A 12,174-nucleotide genomic window follows, 5' to 3' on the forward strand; every position below is an offset into this window, starting at 1 on the left:
GTGGTAGCTGGTTGGCTACAATATTTTTCCTTTTTATTTTGCTTATTTATTTTTTTAATTTTTTTTATTTTTTTAGAAATTGATTTGTAGGGGCGGATCATGGTATGACCCACCCCTAAAAATAGCATTTCTAGCTGCGAGGAGGGTTACCCATCCCTAAAAATGAGTTTTTACCCGTTTCTAAAAATCCTTCGTGAAACGAGGTTGAGCTCATTTTTAGGGCGTTACGGGTGGTTTCATTACTGCATCAAAATCGGTGTAAAATTATCCGAACTAGTGCAATTAATGCACAAGTTCGTGAAATAAATTCGCGTCAGAATGTTTAGTCTCGGCTTCACAGTATTCGTACTAATGGTCATCAGTACCCGGTCCTGATGAACTTTTTCTAATAGTGGCGTGTGATACGTAAGAATGGTCACGCATCCACTCCATGGATGTGTAAAAGAAATTTTCAAATGAGAATATATTTGGATCCACCAGCTAACGCCCTAAAAATACTTCGTGAAACGAGGTTGTGTTGAAAGTTTTTCGCAACGAACGCACCCGATCAACACCATCTAACCTTAAACTTATTTTTAGGACGTTACGGACAGTTTCATTACTGCATCAAAATCGGTGTAAAATGGTCCGTACTTGTGCAATTAATGCACAAGTTTGTGAAATAAATTCGCGTCAGAATATTTAGTCTCGGCTTCATAGTACCGGTACTAATGGTCTTCAGTACCCGGTGCTGATGAACTTTTTCTAATAGTGGCGTGTGATACGTAAGAATGGTCACGCATCCACTCCATGGATGTGTAAAAGAAATTTTCAAATGAGAATATATTTGGATCCACCAGCTAACGCCCTAAAAATACTTCGTGAAACGAGGTTGTGTTGAAAGTTTTTCGCAACGAACGCACCCGATCAACACCATCTAACCTTAAACTTATTTTTAGGATGTTACGGACAGTTTCATTACTGCATCAAAATCGGTGTAAAATGGTCCGTACTTGTGCAATTAATGCACAAGTTTGTGAAATAAATTCGCGTCAGAATATTTAGTCTCGGCTTCATAGTACCGGTACTAATGGTCTTCAGTACCCGGTGCTGATGAACTTTTTCTAATAGTGGCGTGTGATACGTAAGAATGGTCACGCATCCACTCCATGGATGTGTAAAAGAAAGTTTCAAATGAGAATATATTTGGATCCACCAGCTAACACAGACCTAATATTTTTCTAATAACTGGTTAAATAGTGACTGTCTAAGCTATAGTCAGCTAATGAATCAGCTATATGATCCAAACGGAGCTTTATTATTACTCCCTGTGTTTCAGAATATAACTATTTTACTTTTAAAATTTGACTATATAGATGGTAAAAAAACATAAACATTGACAATATAAAAATACTATTAGTTTATTCATAATGAAACCAACTATCATAACATTTAACATGTTCTATTTAAAGTAATTATTTTTGAAGATATTATGGGTCAAAGATGAAAATATTTAACTATAACGAAGTCTAAAAAAGCTGCTATATTTTGAGACAAGTAGTATATATTACCAACTGCACTTGTGCAGTGGAAAAAAGAAAATGGTCCTATATATCCGTGTTCCGAGACCAACTAATATTTCAGTTCCTAATACGCTAGATCTAGTTATTGTATCTTCAACTGCCATTGACAAAATTAGTTGATGTGTTACTTGCTACTCTCCAAAAATGGTGAAAACGCTACTATGTTGGTTCGTACCAGAAGATCAAATCTAACACTAGTTTTTGCTGTGGTGCTAAAGTTGAGGAGATGTCTGCATACTACTGTGTAGCTGGCGATGTTGCTTATAAGCTGACCGGACACTTTGGTAAAGGGACTACAAATCTCTGCTCTCTTATTGGTTGCAAAATTTAGTAGAACTCAGCGGCCGGCAGCCTGCTGGACGGCAGTCGAACCTGTAAAGCGTAAAGAAACTGAACCCTTCCGTGTTTCGCATGTCCGAGCTATGTATGGGCGGCGGCTTCTCACTTTGCAGGGCATCCTGCAACCACCATGCATGGTTCCAATTTCTTAAGAGTTAGTAAGACATAATTAATTAACACGCCATTCACCGTATCATTGTACTCCTACTACTATCTATCAGTTGTGTAGGTAGCATGGCCTGTCGATTTTCTTAGAGGAAACTGAAACGGATTAGGTGCCTCTCCCAACACATAATCAGCGATCTGGTACGCAGAATAATCGTCGTTACGAGTGGTGATTGCATCACCACCTGTACCAATCATTGTGTCCGTGTTCTAATACACTGTGCAAACCTTCCTGTATCCGGCTGTGCGCGAATCTCCATCATCGGAGGGCGCGGGCTAGCAAGCAGGGAAAAAAAATGCAGCGCACAGGTACAAGGCACCGTCGACGCAATATATACACAACATTGGATTGCCCATAACTGCCAAGATAAGAGCCCAAGAGGCCGTTGCTTTTCTAATGGTGCACGCATGGCCCCAAGTCTCCGTTCCTCGCATGATTCGCTCCGGAGCCCATGTGACTGACCCCTACCAAAGAGCGTCGGGTGCAACAGCCGTTGATGGCGATCGCGGCGCACTGCGTTCGTTTCCATCGAGTCTTTTCTCCTGCCTATAAATACCCCAGCAAAGGGGCTCTCTTCCCCAACCATCCAAACACTGATATCTTGTGTCTGCTCGGCACAAGCAGTAGCTACCTGCTTTCCTTCTTAAGTTTGGAGTAGGATTATTGTGCTTGCTGCACTGAGCTAGCGAAGAGATGGCCTCCTCCTCTTCCAAGGCTGCTGCACTTGCAGCACTACTCTTCTCCCTCCTTGTCACGTATGGCTCGTGCGCTCGGCCGGTGAGCTTCAACGCCTCCGCCTTCACCGCCGACCCCAACTGGGAGGCCGCCAGGGCCACCTGGTACGGCGCGCCCACCGGCGCTGGTCCTGACGACGACGGTATGTCCCTGAACGATTGTCGGCCATGGCGGCGCTCGTACGCATAGGTATAGCTGAATGCCGTAACTTTTTTGGACGACCAATAAACTTATCTGGATGCCGTGGCACCCATTCGCTGTGCGTGCAGGTGGCGCCTGCGGGTTCAAGAATGTCAACCTGCCGCCGTTCTCGGCCATGACGTCGTGCGGCAACGAGCCACTGTTCAAGGACGGCAAGGGCTGCGGATCCTGCTACCAGGTACTAGATCAATTGGTCAGACGAAGTTAAAGCTGGTGCCGCGGCCGTAATGGAAACGGAAAGCTCAAGCACAGTTCTGAGCTAGCTTTGACCCACTCTGTTTTGTTTCCTTCTTTCAGATACGGTGCACTAACCACGCTGCGTGCTCCGGCAACCCGGAGACGGTGATCATCACCGACATGAACTACTACCCGGTCGCCAAGTACCACTTCGACCTCAGCGGCACGGCCTTCGGCGCCATGGCCAAGCCCGGCCGCAGCGACGAGCTCCTCCATGCCGGCATCATCGACATCCAGTTCAAGAGGTGGGTACCATGCATTGCAATGCTCGTTTGCACAGAGCCGCGGAGCATAATCATTAGCTCGACCGTCGAGCTTGCCTGTTTCTGTGGAGCCTTGTACTTTATTTGCTCAACCGATTTTAACGACTATAGCCGGTTTTAAATGGGGCTGGGGCCCACATAGATTCGCAGACATACTGTATTATTCTAGTACTTCCAATCCACTCCTAATTTGGCGTCTGCATGCACTGTGGATCGACAAAGGTCTTCTGATTTCTAAAGCCTAATCCAAACGTCTCACATGGCTTGTTCCTGCTGCAGGGTGCCCTGCAACTACCCCGGGCAGAAGGTGACGTTCCACGTCGAGGAGGGCTCGAACGCCGTCTACCTGGCGGTGCTCGTCGAGTTCGAGGACGGCGATGGCGACGTGGTGCAGGTGGACCTGATGGAGGCCAACTCCGGGTCGTGGGCGCCGATGCGCGAGTCCTGGGGATCCATCTGGAGGATGGACTCCAACCACCGGCTGCAGGCGCCCTTCTCGCTGCGCATCACCAACGAGTCCGGCAAGCAGCTGGTGGCCAGCAACGTCATCCCGGCCGACTGGGTGCCCAACACCTACTACCGCTCCATCATCCAGTACTAGCGGCCCATGCCCATCACCTGGTGCTGCATGCCCACAATAATTCGCTCATTGATTTTTGATTATTCGTCTGGTGCTGTTTCGTTGTTGCATTGGATTGAGGTGCCTTAATTAACTAGTTCGTAGGTGAGATATCAGGTGTCCGGCTGTGCTGGCACTGGCAGTAGTAGGAGTTGTCTGTGTCTGTAAGAGATTGACGAGTGGGAAATAGAGGAGGCAAGCTTGTAATTGTGCTTTCCCGCCCACTGGTAACGGTGTGAGATCAAGGATTTAAGATATATAAACACTGTTTTTGTGTACCAAAAAGCAATCACACCTCCGGGACTTCGTTCAGTTGTATGAAACCGCTAGACCTCGCTGGCGATGGCCATTGCAGCACGAAGAGTTTTGTTCGTCGTTGAGATTCTTGTTCCTCCTCGGATGTTCCTGAATCCTGCTGTCATCACTGGGAGGTGGTGGCCAGCTGCCCAGCGCTTAAGGCTGCTGGGATGTTGAGGCAGGGCATCGCCGGCGAAGCCTGGCCGAAGATGCATGATCAGCAGGCGGAGCTGACAGTGGCAAGAAAATGCATGCCATGGCAAGGCCTGGTTGACACGGCAGGGGCTGGCGAGACGGGAGGAGGCTGTGCAGCGTGGCGGGTGAGCGCCGAGATGAAGATAATAACATGGGACAGGGTGAAGACAGGCAGACAGCTAGAGGCGGAAGATGATCTCAGAACACTTGGATTGAGATCCGCTGGTGGAGAAGCACCGACTATGTAAAAGTCAATTTTCAAGCGCTTGGTCATTAGCATTATGTCCCTTAACTAATTATTCTCTTGGTTCTGTAGTGATTATACATCCGGACTGTAGAACTTTACCAGTTATACTTATATAATCCCTCCAGTCGCAAATAATCGACCCGTTTTGGACGTAGGTATGGTCCCCAAAACATAAATTTGATTGGTACTTTTCGACGTTGTGTATTTATGAAACATAGCTAAAGTAATGCTTTTGTGAAACTAATTTTCAAGACAAATCGACACTATTACTTTAAAATATCTGTACTCAACACAACGAAATTAGCATGTAAATAGAGTTTGAAATGGCTGAGTGCATGCCGTCTAAAATATCGTGTATTATTCGCGACTGGATGTAAGTGTACTATCATTGATATCCAAGTCCCTATTTGAAACGTGAGAACCATCTTGATTCCTAAGGAAACTGAAATTTGTTTTCTGCGAAATTCTTTTGTCCCGAATAATCCTCACAGGATTGGTCTGTGGGTCCTGCGAAACTCTCATATCCCAAATAGGTTTCTTTTTTCCTTTGCATTTCTTGGATCTTCCATTATTCAGTCCAATCCCGAAGAATGCGCTAGAGGAATCTGATTCTGACTTTGCAACCAGCAGCAATTTTGCTTTGGAAAGATTTCAGGGTCAGAAGATAAACAAGATTTGGATGTTCAGGAGGGGCAGCGTTTTAGTGCAGACGTTCCGCCTTTCTGAATTGTAAAGCGAAAAGAACACTTGGAGCGACAATCTGATGGCTGCGAGCGCATAGCAAAGGTTTCTTTCCTGTCTCCTGCCTGATGAGGCCTTTTGCTTATGGTACTCCATCCATTCCAACAAGATACGGCGATCCTGGAAAGGAACGGCATCATTATTCAGGCGCCGGCCAAACTGCCAAAGCAAGCAGTACAACGAACGAGGTATGAGTACTTAACGACCAGTGCGTTGGTTCAACGCAAAGGACGCTCATTCTAAAACGAGGTATGAGTATCAGAGAATCATCACTCGTCGCTTTTCACCACTGTGGGAGCCGGCCAAGTCAACCTTTAGAGTGAGCTAGACTGAATTGTCGCCGTAATTACTGGCGTCAAACTCTCACCTCAGTCACTTGCAATGACCGCACTAAATCAAGGAGAGCTACAGGGCTACATGAGCTTCATTCTAACTAGTAGTGGGTGTTTGACAAGATTGCCCTGCTGAATTGTGGCATCAGCAACTAGGTTTCCTGAAAAAAAGGGCCGACTAATGCTGCTCGAGCTGCTGATAAGTGATAAGCATCATGGCGCTTGGTGGACGACAGAAACAGTGTCGCTCTGTGTCTTCCAGCGGTTCAGCCGTCGACAGCATGCATTTCTTTTTCCGATGCATAAAGAGAAGACCGGACCGAGAGATCGAGAAGGGAGCGCCTCGAACCATCCGTTTTATGTTCGGCCGTCCAAACAGTATCTCCGGAACGGAAAGAGACGAGGTAACTGACGCACGGCGAATTTCCAGCGCGCATGTGCGCGCGCGGGGAATCGGATGCCGACGGGCCGACGGCTCCGCTGCATGCTTGCTCGCATGTGAGGTGCGGGCCGCCGCCCGGGCCCGTGTGCCGTCGTCCAACGAACCAGCGGCCGGCAAGCGGAACGCAGCGATCACCACTAGTTCCACTACCCGCACCAGATTTCCGGAGCCCGCGCCGTCGCCACGCCACGCCTACCGTTGCCGCGCGCGCGGCCGGGTCGCGTGCTGCTCCGAGCCCTGAGGTTCTGAGCTCTCGCTTTCGGGTTTCAGCGCTCACCGTCTCCCCCGCGCGGCCCGGCCGGTCCCCCGGGGTCTCGTCGGCTCCGTGGCCACTGGCCCGTGGCGTCTCGCAGTTGCGGGCGGACGGGCGACTTCTGGAGCCGCGGCCCTGCGGGGATGTCTTCGGTTGCGCGCGCACGGCGGCATGGGTTCCTCGTCATCATCCTGCGTACGCTTCACGACTCACGAGAGTGTTCCGCGGCGACGCTATCGCGCACGTATCATAAGCAGCGCAGCCCTGCTCCGTACTTCGTCTACGATTGATGGGAGATTGTAGTGTGCGCGCGGTCAGCAGGAACGGTTCTGAATTTCAGGTTTCGACCAGCTTCCTGACATGCTGTAGCCTTGTACTAGCTAGGTACCCGCAGAGATGGATGAGTTAATTACCCGTCACAACTCAACGTGCAAACAGCCCAGATTGCTGCCTATTTTTCAGAGGGAAAAATCTGGTTTACACTCTTTCAACTATCGAAACCGGATAAGAGAGGTCGTACAACTATTAAAACTGGACAAATTTGATCCTTAGGAGGGTTTAGAAAGTGGCTTTGTATTTTTTAAAAAAATAAAAAAAATTCTAATTAGATCTAAAAACTCAAAACTAATTCATTTTAAATAAAAAATATAAAACTAGTAAATTTTTTTTAAAAAATATAACTTATCTATTATTGCTCTATTTCTCTATTTGAATCTTATTTATTCAAAAATAATAACTACAAGCAACCAAATACTATGAATATAAAAAAATAGATCGATAAGTATAGTGCCAATAGATAGGTTACATTTTTAGAAAAATTTTAACACCCATTTCGTATTTTTTGATTTAAAATGAATTATTTATGAATTTTTTAGTTTAAATTTAAATATTTTTAACTTTCACAAAATGGAAACTATCTTCGAAACCGCCATAAGGGCCAAATTTACTCGGATTTCGACAGTTGGATGGCCTCTTTTATCCAATTTTATAGTTTAAAATTAAAAATCGGATTTTTACGATAGTTTAATAGTCTAAACCGGACTAGGCTGATTCCAGGGACACTCGCCGCTTTCGGCTTTCTTGCGTCCGCAGGTGGACGAAATGTTTGAACAGCCTAGTAAACGCGCGAGCGAAACCGGTTGGGCGCGCGTGCTAGGCTCACAGTACCAGGCCACTTGCTCAATGATCTTCGATCAGGAAACGCGCGCCACGCACGCGAGGCCGCATATGTCACGCGTGAGCGAAAAGGAACCAACACCAAGTTGCGCAAGTTCGATCCTGCACGCAGCATCACATGCCGGTTTGGACTTTGGAAGTGGCGGAAGATCGTGCCAGAGAGTAGCCCAGTACAACACGGTATGGACCATCAACCTGTGACTTTGCACCGCTAGCAATTTTGAGAGTCGTAAGTCTATAAATTCACAGATGAAATAGCTACTAGCGCCCCAACTGATCAATCAAATCCCTTCCTAGCTCACTTTTTTTTATTTTCTAACACAATACGCGTAAACATTAAAATATATATGTTACAATATTTATGTCGAAATGTAATATATATTCATAAACATTAAATGTATTGCTGTTATAACTTCTATTTGACTCATTAATGGAACACTTTTTCATGAATTCCATCAAACTGATAACCTCGCTACATATTATATGCATTTCTAGTTTGCATGGTGGCGCATGTACTTTGCATATGCTTTTCATAATTTTCTAGAAAAAGGAAATATCTCCGACCTTTGCAACCAGACTCAACCAAGTTTTACATCATTCTCAGCATATAAGTTGATCATAAATAATATGGAAATGACTACACAAAATGAAAGCTTTCATATATATTAGTAATAACATAAGTATGCACACAATTTGGCTGCAAAATCAGGTTACTTTTTAATGAAAATAGGGGTAATTTAACTGCAGAGTTTTATTTTCCACATTTTTCTATTTTTAGAAAGTTATAAAGAAAATCTGAGCAGAAATACCTTGAGTATCACTAAAAGAAAAAAATAGATGTGAACACGCATGCTAAGTTAGACTCAAACAAGAGTGGATAGGTTTTGCCACAAGAAAAGAGAAAGTCTCATGGTGCTATTGAAAAGATCATAACACCTTTCAAACATTTTCTAATTTTTTAAATGCAAAAACTCTTTTAGCCTTGGCGACATTACCATATCAGTGCCATGTCCCCCAAACCACTCTAGATTTGAGCCAGGGTTGAAAAGTGAATGGCTTTAATAGTTTAGGGCTGAAAAGTAAATGATTTTATAGTTGAAGCGAGGTTGTAGAACAAATTGATTATTTGGTTCACATGTCCTACAAATCTTAGGGCGGTTTCTCCACTCACTTCACAAGGTATCTCAACTACCAACGATATCCTAAGCATCGATATTATACTCACCATATCGTTGTAACTTGACTATATCTCATCAACATGGCATATAGTATCACTTTGCTTACAGGGAACTAAAACGGATTAGGTACCTATCTTCCAGCGCAGCTTCCTACGATTAACCGATTCTGTACACAGAAGAATCGTTACAAATTAATGATGGCGTTGGTAGAGAACTGCGCATTTCTAAATCTGAAGAGAAAAGAGTATCAAAATTTCACAAGAAACACAGGTACGTAGGTCCTTTTCATACTTACTGTACGTAACATGCGACTATGAGATAACTGCCAAGGAGCCGTTGCTTTTTTAAAATAGTGCAGGCACGACCCGTGTAGCCTCCATTCCTCCCATGATTTGCTCCGGAGCCATGTGACCCCTACCAAAGGGCGTCGGGTGCAACGACCGTTGATGGCGATCGCCGCAGGCGCGCTGCTGCGTTTGCTTCGATTCTTTTACTTTCCCGCCTATAAATACCCCGGCAAGCATGGTGCTCCTCATCCCCGACCATCGAAACACAGAGCTTCTTGTCTGACCAGCGCTAGCAACTAATTACGAGCTAGTAGCTAGTAAGACAACGACGATGGCGTCCATGATCGCCGGCTCGTCCAAGGTGGTGGTTGCACTGATCTTCTCCCTCCTTGTCTCGTATGGCTCGTGCGCTAGGCCGCCGCCGGTGAACCTTAACGCCTCTGCCTTCACCGCCGACTCCAACTGGGAGGCTGCCAGGGCCACCTGGTACGGCGCGCCCACCGGCGCCGGCCCCGACGACGATGGTACGCGTATACATGTATATGGATCACCGATGGTCGCCGGCGCCTGGCGCCTGGCGATCTTGCCGTGTTTATGAACGACCTATAAACTTAAGCTTGCATCCATTCGCTGTGCGTGCAGGTGGCGCCTGCGGGTTCAAGAACGTCAACCTGCCGCCGTTCTCGTCCATGACGTCGTGCGGCAACGAGCCCCTGTTCAAGGACGGCAAGGGCTGCGGCTCCTGCTACCAGGTACTCCTATATATATTATGACTTGGTCAGAGATACTATTTCCAGGACGGCACGTTTGTGCTGTCGTCGTCTGCCCTCGTGGAAACGGAAATGGAGATTAGACTGAGAGAAAAACTAGAATTAGGCACAGTTTTGCCGCACCCTCCATTTGCTGCTGACCTTTAATTTTCCAGATTCGATGCACTAACCACGCTGCGTGCTCCGGCAACCCGGAGACGGTGATCATCACCGACATGAACTACTACCCGGTGTCCAAGTACCACTTCGACCTCAGCGGCACGGCGTTCGGCGCCATGGCCAAGCCCGGCCGCAACGACGAGCTCCGCCACGCCGGCATCATCGACATCCAGTTCAAGAGGTCGGTAACACACGCAGCGCTTATTTCATGGAATCACAGACCGACCAAATAATCTGTAGTAGGCCCTGCACGAACAGAATCATATCTTGACCGTCTAGCTACTACTTTGCCGTGGAGCCCTTGTACTTTTGCCCAACCAAGTTTGACGACAACGATCGGTTCAAGCAGATTCGCACAAATAGTAGTACTACTTCCACTTCACAATCAATTTGGCGTTTGTGCATCATGCCTGTTGATCACAAGTTAAGCATAATCCAAATCCAAACGTATCACATGGCTAATGGCTTGTTCCTGCTGCAGGGTGCCCTGCGACTACCCCGGGCAGAAGGTGACCTTCCACGTGGAGGAGGGCTCGAACCCTGTCTACTTCGCGGTGCTCGTCGAGTTCGAGGACGGCGACGGCGACGCTGTGCAGGTGGACCTCATGGAGGCCAGCTCCGGGTCGTGGACGCCGATGCGCGAGTCCTGGGGATCCATCTGGAGGCTGGACTCGAACCACCGGCTGCAGGCGCCCTTCTCGCTGCGCATCACCAACGAGTCCGGCAAGCAGCTGGTGGCCAGCAACGTCATCCCGGCCAACTGGGTGCCCAACACCTACTACCGCTCCATCGTCCAGTACTAGCAACCAATGGCGATCGTCTCTGCTGCTGCTGCTGGGCACGGCAATGGATACGATGGTTCGGCATCATTATTGGCTCGATTAGCTTGGTACTGTATCGTTTACATGGGATTGATGTGCCTTAGTTATTGATTAATTAGGTGGTGTTGTGTGCGTGAGTGTGCCGGAGATTTGACGACTGGGAAATGGAGGATGGAGGCAAAGTTTGCATGTGCTTTCCCGCCCATTGTCAATGCTTGTACCAGTGTGATCAAGATTATAAATTATTAACAGTATTTTGAATGTTATATAGTATAAGTATACGCATGCTTTTATCTTGTTTCCAGTACCACTTTCTCAGCATAACTATTAACACTGTTTTGTGTGCAATTTGGTACTGTATAGTTGTTCAGCCAAAGGCTGGGGAGTTTATCATATTTTCTGTGAATTTCTAAAGGCCCTATTTAAACGTGATAGTTGTCTCGACACCTGAGGGAATCAAAATATTTCTTATGAAATTCATGAATAACATACAAGCCTCTCATTACTTTTTATTTAGTTTAGATGCACTAAAGGAGTTGAGAGAAAAGGCACCATTAGTGTAGTGGACTAGTGATAGAATCGTGGGTACATGACTCCACCGACTAGGACTCAAATCCGGATGTTCATCTGTTTGTATGTTTATATGACTTCAGTAACTTCAGTACCTGTTTGCATGCCTGACGAAGGCTGCGGACGGAGGTTGTACCTTAAATTCGTCTGAAAAAGAAAACTAGAGGAGTTGAAAATGACTTGCTAACCCACAACGGTGGTACCTGCTGTGTAAAGACTCGTGACTTCTTCCGTCAAAACACACCCAAAAACAAGACTTGTGACTTCCGAGTCAGACAATTAAGATTTGGACGTTCAGACGGGCTGCGTTTCATTTCAGCAATCCTAAGGCCTGTCTCCAACGGGAGACTCTAAACCGTTCTCTATCCTATATATAGAGAAGATTCTGTTCTCTGTATGCTCCAGCAGCATTCTCTAAACGATTCTCTAAAATAGAGAACGCTACAGATTTCCTCTATATATAGAGATTCTCTCTTCTCTTCTCTATTTTTTCTTTACGTTTTAAACACTGGATTAAATAAAAATAAAATATGTCCATAGCATTTGAGGTATGATAAATACGTACGTATAAAAATTTGGAATAA

The 12,174-nt window shown here is 46.3% G+C and overlaps 2 protein-coding genes across 2 annotated transcripts; both read left to right on the top strand.

Annotated features, from left to right (window-relative positions):
* The first annotated feature begins 2,650 nt into the window (after positions 1–2,650).
* LOC112875242 (expansin-B3-like) lies at positions 2,651–4,400 on the top strand. The gene is made up of 4 exons (XM_025939013.1): positions 2,651–2,944; positions 3,072–3,181; positions 3,301–3,485; positions 3,783–4,400. The coding sequence occupies exons 1-4, from the start codon at positions 2,761–2,763 to the stop codon at positions 4,102–4,104; spliced, it is 801 nt and encodes a 266-aa protein (XP_025794798.1). The 5' UTR covers positions 2,651–2,760; the 3' UTR covers positions 4,105–4,400.
* Positions 4,401–9,532: 5,132 nt separating this feature from the next.
* LOC112875241 (expansin-B3-like) lies at positions 9,533–11,299 on the top strand. Its single transcript, XM_025939012.1, has 4 exons — positions 9,533–9,794; positions 9,913–10,022; positions 10,196–10,380; positions 10,681–11,299. The coding sequence occupies exons 1-4, from the start codon at positions 9,602–9,604 to the stop codon at positions 11,000–11,002; spliced, it is 810 nt and encodes a 269-aa protein (XP_025794797.1). The 5' UTR covers positions 9,533–9,601; the 3' UTR covers positions 11,003–11,299.
* The last annotated feature ends 875 nt before the right edge of the window (positions 11,300–12,174 follow it).

This window comes from Panicum hallii, chromosome 9 (genome assembly GCF_002211085.1).
Source record: "Panicum hallii strain FIL2 chromosome 9, PHallii_v3.1, whole genome shotgun sequence".
Lineage (NCBI taxonomy): Eukaryota > Viridiplantae > Streptophyta > Magnoliopsida > Poales > Poaceae > Panicum > Panicum hallii.

Coding starts and splice junctions, on each gene's coding strand:
- LOC112875242 (XM_025939013.1), top strand. CDS start 2,761: ATGGCCTCCTCCTCTTCCAAGGCTGCTGCACTTGCAGCACTACTCTTC. Junction 2,945..3,071: donor CGCTGGTCCTGACGACGACG/GTATGTCCCTGA, acceptor CTGTGCGTGCAG/GTGGCGCCTGCGGGTTCAAG. Junction 3,486..3,782: donor ATCGACATCCAGTTCAAGAG/GTGGGTACCATG, acceptor TTCCTGCTGCAG/GGTGCCCTGCAACTACCCCG.
- LOC112875241 (XM_025939012.1), top strand. CDS start 9,602: ATGGCGTCCATGATCGCCGGCTCGTCCAAGGTGGTGGTTGCACTGATC. Junction 9,795..9,912: donor CGCCGGCCCCGACGACGATG/GTACGCGTATAC, acceptor CTGTGCGTGCAG/GTGGCGCCTGCGGGTTCAAG. Junction 10,381..10,680: donor ATCGACATCCAGTTCAAGAG/GTCGGTAACACA, acceptor TTCCTGCTGCAG/GGTGCCCTGCGACTACCCCG.